Below are 18,292 nucleotides of genomic sequence, written 5' to 3'. Positions count from 1 at the left end.
TCCCACTATCAGTGTGTAAGCAACCATGATTCTCCCTGTCCCACCCATCGTTTGTTGACCTTGGTTTCCTTGTTACCTGTCATGGTGGACAGGGCACAGGTCACATAAAGCACTTTAAATTCCTCTTCCAGGATGATGAGGATGGGGAACACTTGTTTAAGTATCTACCTTTGAGGGTCTTCTTTGGAGGACCATGTTTTTAGTTTTGTAGCCCCTGTATTCATTTGATGACGGGGTTGGGGTGTGTGTGTGTGTGTGTGTGTGTGTGTGTGTGTGTCCACATGTGCACTCACGAGTGTGGTTTTATGTGGGTCAGTGGTGTCTGCCACAAGACAGAAGAGCTGGCATGGATGAAATAGGTTTAAAAAATTCCAGGAATTCTCCTAATTGAAAAGTGTAGGCATTAGTTACAACTCAGGCCTACTGGTCTCAGAACAAGTGACATGACATTTCACCAGGATGATGATGTCACTTAGGACAACACCTGATATCCTCCCCCCTGCAAATGAAGCATCCTAACTTCTCAGATTGAGCCAAAGGGCAGCCTTCTTCCCTGGATCTCACCTCACCTCACCCCATGATGTTTTGAAGTTCCCTGTTCACAAGGAAAAAAGGTCCATGAGTTATTTCACCGAGAATCATGAGAGCATCCATTTATTGGGCTGCAATTCTCCCAGGAAGAGTTTTCTCTTAGGAAGTGTTCCTTACTGGATCTTGGCACCATCCAGCAGGCTGGGTTTGAGGTTTCTCTGCAGGTTCTTAGCTTGCTACCGAAGATTCTGTTGGCTATTAATTTCACACTATACACTGCTCCTGACTTTGTGACTCTGGCTCTGGTCCTGGGAATCCATATAATTTGTAAAACACTCACTGGACAAGCACTGTCGAGTCAGGAACCAAATTCCTGGCCTATGTCAGCTTTGATAGAGTTTTCTTTGTGGTGTAACCCGTGTGTGTCCTCTTGAGCAGCTCTCAGGTCAGTCTTACGTGCATCTCAGGGTGTGAACTCAGGATGCAGGCTTAGGGTGACTTTGAGGTCCATGCTTAGAACCAAGAAATAGGCAGCAGAAGGGTTGAGTAAGAGGCCTGGCTTAGATGAATCCCAGAGTATCATTCTTGTTAAGACTCCCGGACTGACAGGTTTATTTTGACCTCTAAGAGCAAGAAATCCAAGGTTAAATATTTCACTGATACACTATGGGAATGGTCAGAAGTCCAGGCCTAGGGATCTGATCTCCTGTCCCTAGTCCAGCACATAGGTAGGAGGAGAATACATTCTTGAATGCCCTGTCTTTAACGTGAACAAAGACCATGTGATTTCGGGAACCAAGGCAGTTGCCTCATGATGCTGTGACTTGCAAGAGAAAGAAGCAACTAGAGCCAAGGTACAGATGGAGGCTGAGGCAGGCCCTGCTTTGGTTCTGCTTCAGTCAGAGCAATAAAGCCCTTCAGTCCAGCTGTGTGGCTACATAGGTCATGATACCTGGCACTTGACCTCAGTGTGTGTCCTACACTTCTGCTAGCTTGTCAGCCATCCTGTGTGGTACTCAACCAATCCTGTATATTCCAGAGACTTCCCCTATGCCCTTGGTGTGTCAGTTCCTATAAGGACAAGCTATCTTGTGGTTGTTCTGTTGTGGTGCAAGATGTCATGTAAAGGACTTTTCTCTTGCGAGAATTGAATCATCTGGTCCCGGTCACATTCCTGATCTGAATCCTCCATACAGAGGCAGATGTGCTCTTTCAGATTGATAGCTGACACCTAGCCTGCTTTGGGCCATGAATTCAATCACACACTCCCTCCTGTGTTCCTCTTCCTTTCATTCTAGATGTAGAGGGTGGTGTGATGTCAGTATCTCCTAGAACCAACCATGACACCACCCTAGGACCACTGTACTGCTCTGCTGCCCTGCACTAGTATTCTACTAATGGTGACATCCTATGGAGTTTGACAGAGAGCATGGCAGTCACAGCACTATGGGTCATGGAGAGTCTCCAGTGGTCATTTCTGTGAATGGCAGCTCCCAAATTCTAACGGTGGAATCCCTGAATGATTCCACGTAGGTGTAGTGTTGGTGAGTCCTGGACCTTTAAATAAATCTGTAAGATTCTCATGTCAGACACCTTGTCCTTGGATTAATTTCTGAGTGTTATCTGTACTGCTTTGAGCTGTGGGTTTCTGAATTTGTAGGGGAGAATCTTGGAAATATCAGGCTCTGAGCCTTGTTCCCAGTCAAACAAGTTTTAAAAGGGCCAATAACCACAAAGGACAGAACTTCAGTTTTAATGGTAACTGTGAGTCCAGTCTATTTCCAGCCCCTTAAAGGGGTAAAAATCTTTCTTGGACTATATGTCAAGTGAGATAGCAGAAGGACCCAACACTTCCAAAGTCAGGACTTGCAAAGTTATACCAAGGAATGTATGAAAAAAGGCCTGTGGATACCTGGGCACAAGATTTGTGAATCTGCTATCCACAGACACAAGTTTCACAATCATAGTCCTGGTTGCAACAGCATCAGCCACAGACTTCTCCTGTGGAGTGGGGCCTTCTTCATGATCTAGGCTTCAGACGTAACCTTTGACCTGAGTCTGTCAGACCCTCTGTAGGCTGGAATGTCTAAGGAGACTTTGGTCCTTGCACCTTTATCCCGTGCACAAATGCTTTCAAATATTTCTTAAAGATGTGACTTGGCCTTAGATGGGCCAGGCTTCTTGGATGTAGTCCATCTTCTAGGCCTGGTCTCATCAGGTAGAACAATCTCTTCAGTATCAAAAAGCTGGATGTGGAGAACAAAAGGAAGGAGATTGTGTAAATGGAGGGAATATTTTTTCAGAAGATATGTTCCCAGCTCTTTCCCAATAATTTTTGAACATACCAGACATTCTAGCACTCTACCAATGAATAAGAAAACCCTCATTGCCATTCCTGTCCCTCTAACCTGATGTCTGAAGAATCAGAAGCTCTGAAATGTTAGCCAAGGGGATATGCAAGAGCTGAAGGAGTCAGACAGAGAGCTTGTTTGTGCTCTATCCAGTGTCAGCAGCAGGCCTTTTTTTTTTTTTTTTTTGGAAAGAGTTGATTTCTGCCATGCTGCCTGTCCAGAGGCTTTCTAGACATCCTGTAGAAAATGTCAGGGTCAAGCACTCAGCAATTCTGTTGTTGGTTGCCCAATTTTATTCTGCATGGCCCATACTAGGGAACAACATGACATCTGCAGGTCTTTGTTCTCTTCCCTACAATGGGGTAAAAACTGGAAACAACCTGTTAGGGGTGTCCTCAAGTATACATCAAATGCCCTGTCACTTGTGGACAGACCATGACTGGGGATCAAGTTTTACAAAACTTTGAGAATGGGGTGAGCACAGAGAACATGAAGATCCTGGGTACTGAGGGAGAGAGACACAACTACACCTTCAGGGACCTACGCCGAGTTATAGAAAGCATCACCTGTGCTATCAATGTACAGAAGACAAGCAAGGAGACCCACTGCACATCCTGCAGTGACATGACCAAGATTCCCCCTGGAGACTCAAAAGCTCAAGGTCTGCGACACAAATATAAACACAACCAGCGGTGAAGATGATGGACAAAGGGTTCTTTCTCCATAGCTGAAAAATGTCTAAATGGTACTTCTGAAGAATGCCCAGTCTACTGTGCACAGCCCAACAGTCATACAACAGTTTATATTTTGATGTTACTCTGTGTTCTCTATTTCCTGGTCTCATAGGAGCATCATGAAAATGTAGGGACACATTGCAGATATGCCACTGTCCAGAGTTTTCTTCGCAGAGCAGTACCTTGCTAAAGACACAAGCAGGGCCCTAATGACCCAAAAGACTCCAGTAGACTTCTTATGCCTTTTGTGCAAATGTGGGGGAGGAGGGTAAAATAAATTTTCTGGGCAGTTACTTAACAAACAAAGGGTCTAGATCACCTTATTACACTTGATAAAAGTCGCCTGGAATCTGCTCATCATGAACCAGAAGAGACTCTTTCCTCCAATGACCGACAGATCTCTACTCTCCACCAGGATTGGCTTATGAGGGCCCAAAGATGTCATTGCCATCCAAGGATGATCTACTTTCTGGAAAATGAATTCTCAGAGCTGGATGGAAGGTTTATACATGATGATAAATGTTGGGAAGAAGTCTGGAGGGATCACATGACTTGGTGATGCCACAGGCAGGGCTCAAAACAGAGGCACACAGTGGTCTACAAAACAGTATCTATTGAGAATCCTAACTTATCCACCAACCCATAAATAGAAACTTATCACATACTAGACTGTGCCTTGATCAGAACCAGTTTGGTCCAAGATGAAAACCTGTGAGAGAGTAGTGAGGATAAAGCCAGCTAAGCGTCCAGTTCTCATTGTGCACTGCCACCCACAGTAGAGCAGTGTACACATAAAGCTTGACCAGTGATTCCAGACTGTGGGTACCTGTCCTGCCTCACTCTGTTCAAGTACCTTGAACTCAGGAAAACCCCACAACTCACTCAGCTTCTACTTAGGGCATATGCCAGCCGACCCCTCATTGCAACATCATCCAAATTTTGTAATGTTCCAGATTATGGGAAGGCTGGTACTTCAAAAAAAGAACATGACATAGTCTTAGAGACAGCAAGGACACATGACAGATAAGGAGGATAAAATCCTAAAAGATGACAGTTACCTACAATAAAAGGATCATTTATGACATCTAGTAGGACCATCTATCTTTACACAGTTGTGGGAATGCCAAAGGCTGTTAGTAGATTTGTCTTTCAGTACTGCACTATAACAGTATGGACTCTGCCTGGCTATGCCTTAGCCTAGCCTTTTAAAAAGGACTATTTAGGCTCTACACTAATAAATGAGTTCTCCAAATTTTAAGCACCATCTTGAGCATCACATATTTGAACACATCACTGAGAATTTGAGACTATTTCACAATTTTTTTCTTTACCCACGTCAGTCTCATGTGTTCGAGTTTCCTTGACAATTAAGCCCATGACCACAACATTGCAAGTGGTCTTTTCAACTGCTTCTTGCAAGCTATGTTAAACTGACTGCACATCAGACAATACAAGTGAGAGGGTCTTCACAGCAACCATCTGAGAAAAATGACATAGTCTGCCTGCCTAAAGCAGCAGGGTCATTGCTAAGAACCAGAAGGAGACATCCCCAGGAATCACTGGCCAGATGCGACAGAGCCAATCTTGGGGGTTTGATAACTAGTGGGGTTGGAGCAGTGGTTCAGGAATATAATGGCTTAGAAAAACAGCATTTACTGTTTTTGAATACATCTTGTATGTAGAGTTTTATGTAGATTTTCACGAATGTTCATATGTACCAAACAATAGTAAAAGCATTTAATGGAATTATGAAGAGCACATGGCATTTCAGGATGCAACCTCCAAAAAAAGTGGTAGTAACAAGCCAGATTGAGTCCACCCTTGAGACTGGGAAAGCTTAGAGTACAGCATAGCATTCTGTGAACCCAGAGAGCATGGTTGCAATGTAGCCACAATGTGCAGCAAATGGAGGCACAGCAACATTAGAGACCACACTGACCTGTATCCCAGTGGCTGCCTATGTTAAACTCAGAGGATCCTGGGATTTCCAGGGACCAGAAAGAATCAGATATGTGATCCACGGATCCGTGTTGGGACAGAAGAAATTGACAACCCTGCTCACATCTATGGGAGAAGGAGCCCACTTCTCCCTCGAGTTTTAAATAGACAGAAGCCTCTGCTATGAAGAGTATGGGCCATTGCCTCTTTAGAGACATCCCAATGTCAATGCTTCATGTCCTGAGAGGATATGTTGCTCACAAAGGTCAGCTTGCAGTCATGGTCTCCCTCTATTTTGGTCTTAATAGCTAAATTCTCTGAGGATCATCATGAGAGGATATGTCACCTCTGCATTCCCTTCAAGTGCCAGCTCATCATCTGGACCTCAGAGAATTGAGAGATGGATTAAGTGCTGTAAATAGTTTGGAGGTGAGATCTGGGCCATGTCTGGAAAGAATGGGGTATGAGTTACTGCCTTTTGCAATGGATGGAATTGCTGCTTTGGCTCACCTCAAAAGGCCAAGGACATGACGGAGAAGCTGTGAAGACTAACATGGTGGAGGGATATCCTGAGATATCATTCCCTTGTCTACTATACAGGGAAACCATACAGAAGGAAGAAGATGTCCACATGGCTCACAGTAAAGCCTGCTGTGACAGGCCTAGTTGTGAAGTGAAGTGGGCTCATTCTAGAGTTGTTAGGAAACAGGGCATGGCCGACATCTGCCCATGTTACACAAGAATGAAGCCTGCTGTGACAAGTCTAAATGTGCAGTAAAGCAGGCTTACTCTAGAATTGTTAGGACACTGGGCATGACCAAGAACTTTCCATGTTACACAAAGAGAGTGCTATGAGTTGGAAGATATCGAGACTGTGTCAAGGTCATGGCTGTGAGAATGACTGAAATGGGTGTGTCTGGGGAGGAGACTATTTTCAAAATAAGCCAGGAGGAAGGAAAGATCCTGAGAAACTTGATGAGTTTCTCTGTTGTTGGGGCAGTCACTGTCAGGAGAGACCTCAGAAGGGCCTTGGTTTCCCCTTCACACAAGGACACAGTGTATTACTTAACTCAGTCATGGACAGACATGGGTACATTTACCAAGACACAACCAATACCCTGTCCTTCCATATATCAATAATTTAGAATCATTGAGTTGTTATTCTAGTCAGAGTATCTAACTCACACCTGCATCACATAGGATAAAGATGTACAGGGAACATCCCTTACAATAGTTGCAGGGAGAGTGGTGGCTCTTGTCATTTGCAAAAATGTCTCCAACCTCTCTTGCTTAGGATGTGGTACAATCAAAGACTCTGCTCTAAGTACAGGGACCTCAGACTGCTCGTAACAGTTTCTTTTTCATGAAATAGATACATGTCCTCCATGCCTCCTGAGAACAGAACCCCAGGACATCAGCTATGTGTGGTATGAGAGGCAGAACTGAGCTCCACTTTGTACCCTCTCCTCTCAGAGTTGTTTGGAATCCCAGTATCTCAGCAGCAAAGACTAGGTTTCCTAAGATGATCATCTTACCTTCATCTAATAGATGAGGTCCCCAGTGATGGTCAATTCTAATTGCAAGGGGAGACTATGGAAAGACCGTAAGAATGGCAATCTCAATCTTGTCCTTCCGATTTGTGGTGAACCTCTGAGAGCCTCATGTCAACAGTCATCCTAACTGTAACACCTTCACTCATCTTCTGGGAGGTAGGACTATATAGATTTCTTAGTGATGCCTAGAAGACAGAATTGGAAGCGTTATGGTGTTAGCCCTCAGACCCGTTTCCTTCTGTGGACTCCCTTCTACCTTGTTGTCCTCATCTCAGAGGCACATTGATCCTTGAACAGGTTGTTGGTTATTTACAGTAGATGGAGGTCACAGCGAAAAGTCACGTGTTTTTCAAGGCATCATTTGTCCATCTCAAACTCTCTGTCACAGTCAGAGCTTGGCCTTCACTCTTTTGACACTTCCTCCAACTTCTTCACTGAGTGCAGCACACTAGAATAGGCATGACCTTTGGAGAGATGTGGTATATTAAATGTTAAAGGTGGAGATGGAAGACAAAAAACCCAACATGGGTCAAGATCATGTGAGAAAATCCCGCCCTTTGCTTTCTGGACTCCCAACTTCTACAGAAGTTGTGAATGATACTAACAAGAAAGGAATGAAAACAAGTCCTGTTCTAAGTTTTAAATTCCTTCTCACCACTGAGTTAAGATTGGGGTTACTGGCTTGGACTTCTCACAGGTAAATAAGAGCACATTGTGTAGGGGCTCTGGGTACCTTCGTGTGGGCTTACACATCATAAAGTGTTATAGATGGAATAACTTACCCATAGAAAATTCTGGCAAAATAAAGGTAGAAAGAACAGTGGCAAATAAAGTACTATGCTAAGAGTCGATATGACTTAACATTAGAGAACTAAGCTGGGATATTGAGGATCTCCAAATCTACAACCAAGACAACTCCAGTAGACAGAGAAGATTGTGTTGTTGTGACGGGTATCCAAAGAAGGAGAACAGCACTTCTGTGGGCCAATGTCTAGGCTCCTACTCCCGAGTCCAGTCAAGTATTTCTCCAGCATGTACTGGCACAGCCTCAGATCCTTCAGGTTCTTCACCTACAAAAGCTTTTCCAATAATAGGTAGTAGAGTTCAGTTACTAGGTCCTTTATGAGTTTGAGAAAGACCTCACTTGAGTTAAACTTTGACCTTCACAGGCTCTCCAGGAAATATACATGCTACCTGCCCCCACATGCATGGACACACACACACACACACAAACACACACACACACACACACACAGAGAGAGAGAGAGAGAGAGAGAGAGAGAGAGAGAGAGAGAGAGAGAAAGGAAGAGAGAGACAGAGAAAGAGATAGAGATTGAGCAAGGGAGAGACAGATTGATAGACAAAGCGGGAGTTAGGCAGTAAGAAAGAGAACAGGAGAGAGTCAGAAACAGATGCCAAGAATGAGAAAAAGACGGAACAAAAGATATAAAAACCAGAGAAGAGATAGAAGAGACAGACTACAGACAGAATGTAGGGGAGAGTGAATAGGTAAATGAGAAAATATGTAAATAATTTAAAATGCTTTGCAGGGCTACATGTTCTCAGTGCCCACACCATCTGTTTAAATTAGGGTAAAGTATATAAGCATCATACATACCTAGCAGCACTGATTTGGACTTAGTCTAAGAAGCACAATCTAACTGCCATAAATGCCATGAAAGCCCGACAAGTTGCTAACCTTTATTGGTGAGAGGGGCTCCACAACTGTCAAAAGACCTGGAAGAGGAAACAGAAAAAGAAAAAGATCAACCTGAAGGCCAACAAGTCTGCTGTGAAATTTTTATCTCTGCCTAGAAAGTACTAGTCAATGATACAGTACATACATCATAGTGTTGAGCTGATGGCTGAATGGAAACACTGTCAGGTATAATATGGGGAGAAACTGAGAAGGCCAGAAAGGACACTCTACAAGATATCAGCTTTGACCCTAGGTAAAATGAGAAGCTAAAGCCTCTAGTCACAAGTCTGACAGTTTTCAATGTTGAGCGGCGAGGTGGCCACTGGGAGAAATTCATGATCTTTAATTATAACTGTCAATTAGTACAGGAAATGTGACCTGGAGGGAGAGTCTTCACAAAGGAATCCTCTAGATGATCCTTCTCCTGTGAGCAAGTCTGTAGAGAATCGATTTTATGATCTTAAATGACATGGGAAGTAACAAGAATTTTAGCAGTGCCACTCCCTAGTCTTAGGGAAAGACTTCATAAGAGCAGAGGCCTTTAGATGAACACTAGCAAGCAAGAATACATGCATGCATTAATTTCTCACACTCCTGCCTGTGGATAGAACATGGGTAGCCCCTTTGTAGTGCCTTAGCTACACTGTGCTAATGCAGTATACCAGGAAGTGTTAAGTCACTGGATTGAAATGAAACTAAAAATATTTTGTTTCAGATAATCACACTGACACTAAAAAACAACAACTCAGACAACAGTGGAAGTTATCTGTTGGTTCTCTTAGTCAAATTTATCAAACTGTAGCTACCAACTCTTGCTCGGTAGGACCAGGTGGACATGGCTTCACTCTCTATGAATGTCTGATCTCCATTCATATTCTAAGAAAACCAAGAGAAGAAGGCAGTTTGTAACAGCTGGATACACAGATTTCCCACATTTAAGGAATAACCAATAACACAAAACGCCATCACATTTGCACTTGGACCTTTTCCAAGCCCTAACCAGCAGAACTCCTCTAGGTCTTGGCACTGAAATGGATGACCTATATGACACTTGATGGTGGCAGCCAGGGAAGGGAGGGGCCATACCATGTTGACCAGATATCCACACTGCAGATGCTTGTGACGATGCAGATGAGGTTGCTTGACACATTGTTGGTGCCCTCCTGTCTGCAGACAGAGGCTTTTGTTTGGCCTGCCTGGTAGCCACATTGAGCAACTTCTTGTGGGAAAGCACCAGGATCTGCAAGTGACAATTGAGAGTATGGAATACCATGGGATGATAAGGACAGAGTCCCCACTACGTTGGTCATGATGCATCCATAGCTTCTTCACATAATGACACTATACTGAGACTCTGGAGAGAAGATGTGTAAATAGACGAGAGGGTGAACATCCCAGGAAGACAGTCACAGGGATCAAGTGCCCAGAAGTAGAGGACAGCAGAGGGTGTGTAGATGGTAGAACTTTAGAGGATATTCCCATGTTCCTACACAATCAGGTCAGTTCTGGTATTGAGTATTTAGTTCTAGTATTTAGAAAAGAATTAGAAAAGATAGAATCAAAGAAAAGTGGTTTTCTGTGCTGATAACTAATCACAAATTCTATGGTGCTGAAGGATACAGGGATGACTGGATCCATTAGCCCCATCTTGTGCTGCTTCTAGGCATTACAGAAGGCCAGCTATTCAACACACTGTGTTAGTCAGATTCCCGTTTTACAGCACTAAGCACCCTCTATAGAAAAGGAAGCTGGATCCCAGAAGTCAATCAGAGTGGGAGAACGTTCCTGAAGTGGTAGGCAGGACTGTAAACTGACCAGTGAATATCGGAGTGTTCAGGGAGAGCATTCATAACCTATGATGTTCAAAGAGTGAGGAGAAATCTGCCCACACCAAAGATCCTGAAGGGTCTCTTCATGGGACACGCCACCCAGGGAGCCCTCAGTCTCTATCAGCACTTCAGGGCTCTATTCATCCTAGGCCTACTAATTTGATGCTGGAACTAAAGGAACTTTGGGAAGTGGGTTGAGATCAATCACATAGTGAGAAATCCACATGGGACCTCCCCATCTTCCTCACCTGGTCTTTCCTTTGACGTGTAGACATGGTCCTCTCTGAGACAGAATGTTCCAGGAGATCGAAGAGTGTATTTTTTCACATATTGAACTAGATTTTTAAATCAATAGCAGCATTAGCTACAATTGCAGTTCAAAATCAGAGGTCAAGTGGTTTTGCCTTCACTGAGAGATCAGGTCCAGACTTTCAGGTCAGACTCTGCTCACCAGTGACAAACGGAAGGACTTTGGTGCACAGCCTCGGGATTTGGGCTCCAGGCTGTGTTGCCTCAGTCAGAAAAGCCTCATGGCCCTCGACTGCTTCATTGTATGTCAGAGTCATAGTTGGTGATATCTAAAAAGAGGACAGGGACAGAATGTAAGAGAACAGAGGATTGAGCTAGGTCATTCGACCTGTAACAACACAGTGTGTTATTTGTATAGCTAAGAAAATTCCTGGACAGTAAGAGGGTGTGCTGAGGGAGACTGAGTGTCTGCATGGGAGATAAAGCCAACTACAGTGCTGGTGTACAACCAAGGTTCAGGATTACCTCTGGTGACAGTTTTTATCTGCACTCCTTACCAGCTTAGAAACTGACATGCAAAATCAACGATGGTTAGCCACGTGCAGCAACATGGCCTGTTGTTTCTGGGATTCCTACACTGTCTCTATCAGGATGGCCTCCTCATCTTCTGACAATCCCACCAGCACAACAGTAGTGCACACTTCAGGCCTTTGGCAGGTAGCAATACCCAACACTCCCAGGGTCTGTGATCTGCGTGGAGAACAGCATTTCACTAAGAGGTGAAACACAATAAATTTCCTTTTAGGGTGTCCATAAATATCTATCACAGTATCACAGACACTCGTCAGGTCCAGTCATTCATGATGGCTGCCTGTCACATGGCTGCCATTGCCTTCCTTCTCATGCCTTCTTTCTCTCCAGGCTCAGCTCGACAGAGCTGTCTTCTCAGGGACAGTGTTTCCCAATAACCTGTACAAGGATGGGAACTGACAGTTTTATTACTGTTTTTACCTGTTTTGATGCAGACTTACCTCACCACCTCTGTCTTCCTGGATGTCCTGGACTCTGCCAGAGTGTCAGCTCCTTGGGCACAGCTTGTTTGTCACACTAATGCCACTGGGATCTGGCTTCTCCTGAGAGCCTTACACGTCACAATGCTTAGTTTGTGTTTTCAGTCCAGTGTTGGTAATTTGAGTTGGGATCCTTAGCAACAATGAGCCACTGTCCTTGTACTCAGGAATCCATGACTATCCTGGCCTCAAATGCACCATTATCTGCAGGAGGGAAGCTGAAGGAGGGAAAGAAATTAGTTGTGAGGGGGACTGAAACCCAGGTTTCCAGGACAATGACAGAATAATCATTTCTCAGAACCTCCGACTGAATGAGACCTCCCTTTGTAGATTATAACTAGAGGAACTGCGAAAGCACTCAGGAGGGAAGGACACTAGAGCAAGTACAGAGAAGGGAGAAGTTATGGATCCTTTCCCTTTTCCTTAATGACTAAAGTCTGCACTTGAGAGAGCCAGAGGCCATTAAGAACTGCTAAGGCCATTGACTGCTGGATGTCAGGATGTTGTGTATCAGGAAGCTAATGGATCACCATGTCCTTTAGGGTGAGAGGGAAGAGTTCACATGTGTTGTTGGGCTTTGTCTCATGCTGACTCTGGGATACAGAGAGTGCAGACACTCTATGTACTGTCTGAATTTAGGTTCCAGAGGGATTCTATTGACCATCATCTGCAGATAAACACAGCAGCTACAAATCCTAGAACTTAAACAAATGGAGGATAGAATTGATGAGGAGATGGTGAGTGGCTGAGACACCTAATAGATACCCGAGTGAAAGTGTGACAGAAGACAAATTCAAGTTTTCTACAGATCCAAGTGACAGGAAAAGTGCACACCCTGATGTGACTGACATGCCAGAAAGGGATTGCCCCTCCCCATATGGGTTGGACACTTTCCTGGAAATTTGGTCAACTTTAGGCCATTGGGATGGAAATATTTGTTTACATTATGCCACTGCCTAATTGTCCACTGCATTTATAGTACCTTTTCTTGATTAATGACTAAGTATGTAGGGATGTATGGATGGTAGCTCATCTGGCAGTAGGAAAGAGGTCAAGGAAATCATTGTGAAGAAGCCAGTAAAGAGTACCAGTCATGACCTCTATTCTTGTTTCTGCCTCTAAATATCTACCTTCAGTTACTATGACTTCCCTCATTATATTTACATACATCAGTTTTAAATTACACAACAGTTTCCTCCAGAGCCAAGCAAGACCCACTGCTCTCTGTTCCTGGCAGCAATGAAGACAAAAACATTTGGTGAACACTTGTTGGACTGTGGCTCCAGCTCAGGGCAGCCTAATCCCAGAAGACTCATAGTAGCTTCCTAACTTACTGAAAATTCTCAGCTGGAGAAATCTAAGGAGACCAGGGATAGATGGTGAAACATGAGAGAAAAAGCCAAGTCAGTATAACTGGGCCGCTTTTCAGCTATATTTTAGAGTAGAAAGATATTCCTATGACACTGAAAATGTTGTCTCGAGGTTATGGAGCCTTTGATTTGGATAGGAAGCATGAACACACACACACACACACACACACACACACACACACACACACACACACACACACACAGATCCATAGAGGTGCCTGGTGACACTTTTTACTTAGAACCACCACTGAGTTTGAAACACCTACAGGTGCATGTGAAGGAAGGTCGGGGCCTCTAGACTCTGGGATGCCACCATGAGCCCCATTTCTATTTGACTCTGTTCCTTCCCACTGTTCTCTTCACTATCTTGACCTTTCCAATCCTCAGGACTCAGGAGAGTGCACCCCTCAGGTCTTTTCCATGTGTGGACCTTCAAGACTGAGAGAGCCTGAAAGTCAAGAGGAATTTCAGGAGTTTTCACCTAAAGGAGAAACTTACAGTTTATTCTTAAGTGACTCAAAACACTGCAGTATCAGAAAAAGACAACATCATATGCAACATATACAGAGATTGATGCTGGCTGTAGGTCACACAGCTTCCGCCATGGCCCTCTGTGCCTTCTATTATTTTCTTCCAGGGTCTCTCCTGCTGTAACTCTCACAAAAGTGTCTCTTCTGATGCCCTGGACTACCATGCATACTCTTTTGTCTCTTACCAAGTTAGTTGTTTGCATGCAGAACTACACCATCATTTTTGTCTTCCTGATTTCCTGGATTCTGCCAGGTTATCTGCTGCTTGGGGACAGATAGGTCTTCAGGCCTAAAGATCCCTGGACCCAGGAGTGAGTGAAGGCTTGGGACAGAGCACATTTTTATTCAATGACTTCTGACTGGATAACTGATCATAGCATGACACAGAGTAAACCTAGAGCACAGGATTGAATCTCAGATCTCATTTTGACACTGGAAGACTTGTTCCAGTTAGGAAAGAATGACGTGAGGCCTATGAAAGAAGACTTAACTCTAGCAATGAACTGGACACACAGATGCTGTAGGGGAAGAACTTGAACATGCTCTGCCCAGAATGCAAAGAGCAAGCTGGATGGCTAGGACACTGAACCCTAACCATGACGAAGAACCCACATCCTGCCAACAAAATCCCATGGAAATGCAGGGACATATGTCATGAGGCTAACCTCTGACAAATGAGGAGAGTCCCAGCTCCAGGCTCTTCAGATGTGGAAGAGGACTGAGTGTCAGAAAGATGGCAAATGCTTAGGGAGCAACCCTTCTAGTTTCCCAGGCTTAGCCGCTTTGAGGTTCACTCACAACTTTTGCATCTTTCTTGGACACAGTGAGAGAGATGCGCTGGGTGCCTACTCTTATCCTTCCCACAGAAGAGCATGTCACACAAGCCGGGTGATCTCCATGATAGAAGCACTGTGTATTATTCTCTAAATCTCCGTGTGGGATCCTTCAGCCCAGCACTGAGACTCATACTAGACATGGTAGACAGAAGTCTGGACTTTCCAAAGCTGGAGCACTTTTGAAATGTGGTTCACGATCACATCCTGGAGGCACTTAAGCTCTCACACCTGAAGCCCACTTCCCATGTCCCTCAAGTCTGCTGCTGTCTGCTGCATACAGTGCCCCAAGCCTACTACAGTAGATTCTCAAGAGGATGGCTAGTTCAAAGAAATTCGAGCTTTAGAGTGAGACCTCAGTGAGTTTGGTTTGTATGAAAGACTGGGAAGGAGTGTCCTAGCTATGTAGCACGTGTAGGAACGTGAATAGATGACACTTTGAATGCCCAGTGGCCTGATCAGGAGCTGACCAAGCCAGCACATGCACTGCAGCTTAGGGAAAGCAGCAAGAACAGAGTTGTGGACTGAAACTTCCCATTTCTGCTCCTTGTGAACTATGGAGCAGGCATTTGCTGTACTCACAGGGAACATAGGTCTCCTTGTTGGTAGCATAGCAAATGATGGGAGGGAAAGAAACCTAGGAGCCCACGGGTCAGTGTCCTGGGACATTCATTTTGAGGTTTAGTTGCCTTGAGCCTGGTAGCAAGAAAGATCCTCTAGGAGCTATTCAGCCCTGGTTAGTAGATGGTAAGTAAGACTAGCATGACACTGTACGACCAGTCTCTGAATGCCAGATTGGAACTTCTAGTGACACTGACCCCTCTCTGCTGCATGCAGGATACATAAGAACTGGGTATCCACAGCCGAATCCCAATGTATTCATTCAAGCAGCATTGTCAGACCTCACAGGACTCAGTACACTCCACCTGTCCAGTTCAATTGTAGGGAGACATGGAGGTGGCCCCTTAGTACTTTGACCACTGTCACTCTGCCAGGCACTAGGTCCCTAAGCAGAGTCTCTATCTGAATATGTTCCCCATAGAGAACAGCCTTATATGCCGCCTTTCAGACTGGCTGTACCCATACTCACTTGCTGATTATTGCTAGTTCGGTTACATCAGCACCACCTAGGCATTCTCCAAAAATATTTCTTCCTCAGATGGTACGGAAATGAGCAGGGTTTTATCCAGCTGGAGTAGACATACTTCTCCCCAACCCAAGAGACCCCATGTATACTCTTCTGATATTTCCAGTGAGAATACATGAATAAAGACAGAGACAATAAAATTCAGAGTGGAGATGCACCCTCCCACGTTAGCTTACCCTTTTATATGGTACTGCTTGCTGCCTTTTTCAGGGGGGCCACTCTCTTGGAGGATCTATGCTGGGTTTTTTTCTTTGGAGCCCTTGGGAAGCAGCAAAGTCTTGAAAAACAGTCCCCGATTCCTTTGCGGAGTCTCTTAAACCATCCCATCGTCTGAGGGGGAGATGATGTATTCATCTCAATGTCCTGCTTATGTGGCAGGATTATTTCAACTCCCAACATGTTGTTGTAGACGCATGGGGAAGCTACAGGTCTTGAGTGGAGGGCACGGGTAGAAGTGCTTCTCTGCTTCTTAGGATAGTATACCACAATAGGAGGCATGGAGACACACCTGCCCATATTGAGTCCTGATAGAATGAGGTCAAGAGGATTCTGTTCCCTTGAGGGCTGTCTGTGGAGGAGGCCAAAGTTGGGCTCACTGGCCCTTCTCCTGAGAGGAAGGCCAAAGACAGAGGGATGTGCTGGTGATGGGGGTGGCGGAGGGCACGGATCCCCAGGCTTGGTTGGAGTGATAGATGCAAGATCATACCCTTCGCTTACGTGATTTTTTAAGCTCAAATATGCCCCCATTGGCTCATCGTATCTTTTCTTTTGGAGGGATTCCAAGATGTCCTTGGCATTATACCCCATGCCACACAGCATTTCTATAATTTTGTAATCTGGGTCAGACATGGGCGGGATTTTTAACTCACATTTCTTGATCCATGGGTGATTTTCAATTTCCTCTATAGAGGGCCTCATTTCTGGTGAAACCGTGAAGATTTGATGTATCAGGTTTTCGAGTTGCCCAGACAGGTGATGTGGAACGGTATAGGTCCCCGTTGTAATCTTTTGCTCAATCTCATCGATGGTGTTTCCTCTGAAGGGAAAGTAGCCAGTGGTGATGAAATATAGGAGTACGCCCAAACTCCACACATCAGAACTCTTGCCATCATATGGCTGCCGTAATACCAGTTCAGGGGCATTAAAGCCCCTGGTTCCACAGTGCCTACTCAGTAATGTACCAGGTCTGCATTTGACTGCCAGGCCAAAGTCGATAAGCTTAACATTGCCCTCTCCATCTATCAGTATATTCTGTGGCTTGATGTCGCGATGGACAATGTCCAGACTATGACAATGTCTTATGGCAGATACGATCTGTCCGAACATTTTCTTAGCCTTTTCTTCTGGCAATGGGCCCTCCTCACTTATTAGTTGTACTAAGTTGCCTCCTGGAGCATATTGTAAAATAAAATGAATCTGGTTCGCTGTAACCAGGATCTGGAAGAGGGAAATTATATTTGGATGGTGCAGTAACTCCAAAGTGGTCATTTCGGACAGGATTGCCCTGATGGTGTTCTTGCTGATCTCTACCGTTTTGATGGCAACCAGGGCCTGTGTTCTCCGGTGCCAGGCCAATTTCACACTGCCATATGAACCCTGGCCAAGAAAGAATGCCACCCTATACTGACTGCCCAAAGTCTTCTTAATAGAAGTGATGTCCATCCCTGTGATCTGGTGAACACAGGTTGTGAGTTACAATAACCAGTCAACTAACAAAATACACAGCTATCAAGGAGTCCCACAGGTCAACGTTAACCTGCTCCCTGGTCCTTATGGACAAATTCAACAGGCTGGCCCACTGTCTTATACAGAGGACACTCATTCTTACATCACAGTGGTTCTTTGTGAGGTCACAGCATGAAATGCACCAAACAGACAAGGCTGTAAACCATAGTGTCTCCACTCTGGGCCTCAGGGAACTTTCCATTCTTGTGAAAAGGAAACTAGCCTCTCTGAGCTTCTTTCAGCAGATCAAAGAGTCAGTATTTACTGTTTAGCAATTACAGGCAGTACTGTGCTGCACAGGGAAGTGCATTAAAGCTTCAACCTGGTGTTGGGGATTTAGCTCAGTGGTAGAGTGCTTGCATAGGAAGTGCAAGGCCCTGGGTTCAGTCCCCAGCTCTGAAAAAAAGAAAAAAAAAGCTGTAACCTAAGAGAGACTTTGATCACCTCTCCAGATGCTCTATTGGCTCCTGAGGCTCTGGTTAGAGGAGCAGCACCTGGGAAGTGCATTGAGGGTCCAATATCAGATCGATTATTTTGTCCTCCTCACATTATGTATGCATTCATTCATTCATTCATTCATTCATTCATTCATTCATTCATTCATTCATTCATTCATTCATTCATTCATCCATTCCTACTTCTTTCCAAAAGGAAGACAGAATGACGGTTACTCAGACAGGTCAGAAGCCTCTCTGCAAGGAAGGGGAGCTGGTAAATCATCTAAAAGGAATGA

At 44.7% G+C, this 18,292-nt stretch overlaps 1 protein-coding gene and 1 long non-coding RNA gene across 13 annotated transcripts in view; one reads left to right on the top strand and one right to left on the bottom strand.

Annotated features, from left to right (window-relative positions):
* The window catches only part of LOC148004574 (uncharacterized), a 105,835-nt gene that overhangs the window by 57,882 nt on the left and 29,661 nt on the right, over nt 1-18,292 (top strand). The gene's annotated exons all lie outside the window — the stretch shown is intronic.
* Nucleotides 624-17,969, bottom strand: LOC148004576 (putative sperm motility kinase W). 11 transcript variants are annotated; one of them, XM_087559665.1, is made up of 10 exons: nt 16,704-17,969; nt 11,916-12,172; nt 11,442-11,634; nt 10,884-11,213; nt 9,893-10,046; nt 8,807-8,844; nt 7,090-8,186; nt 2,940-3,119; nt 2,444-2,777; nt 624-1,154 (listed from the first exon to the last, which is right to left on the bottom strand). In XM_087559665.1, the coding sequence occupies exons 1-2, from the start codon at nt 17,494-17,496 to the stop codon at nt 12,132-12,134; spliced, it is 834 nt and encodes a 277-aa protein (XP_087415791.1). In that variant the 5' UTR covers nt 17,497-17,969; the 3' UTR covers nt 624-1,154; nt 2,444-2,777; nt 2,940-3,119; nt 7,090-8,186; nt 8,807-8,844; nt 9,893-10,046; nt 10,884-11,213; nt 11,442-11,634; nt 11,916-12,131. The 11 variants fall into 11 exon arrangements, with proteins under 11 accessions (XP_087415791.1, XP_087415786.1, XP_087415785.1 ...); XM_087559660.1 differs by lacking the exons at nt 624-1,154; nt 11,442-11,634 and having other exon boundaries at nt 2,258-2,777; nt 7,090-7,292; nt 7,364-7,571; nt 7,890-8,186; nt 16,011-17,969; XM_087559659.1 differs by lacking the exon at nt 624-1,154 and having other exon boundaries at nt 2,258-2,777; nt 16,011-17,969.

Source organism: Rattus norvegicus, chromosome 7 (genome assembly GCF_021556685.1).
Source record: "Rattus norvegicus strain SHRSP/BbbUtx chromosome 7, alternate assembly SHRSP_T2T, whole genome shotgun sequence".
NCBI classification, from domain to species: domain Eukaryota; kingdom Metazoa; phylum Chordata; class Mammalia; order Rodentia; family Muridae; genus Rattus; species Rattus norvegicus.
The sequence above is the reverse complement of the archived record's forward strand: the minus strand, read 5'-3'. Positions and strand labels throughout refer to the sequence as shown.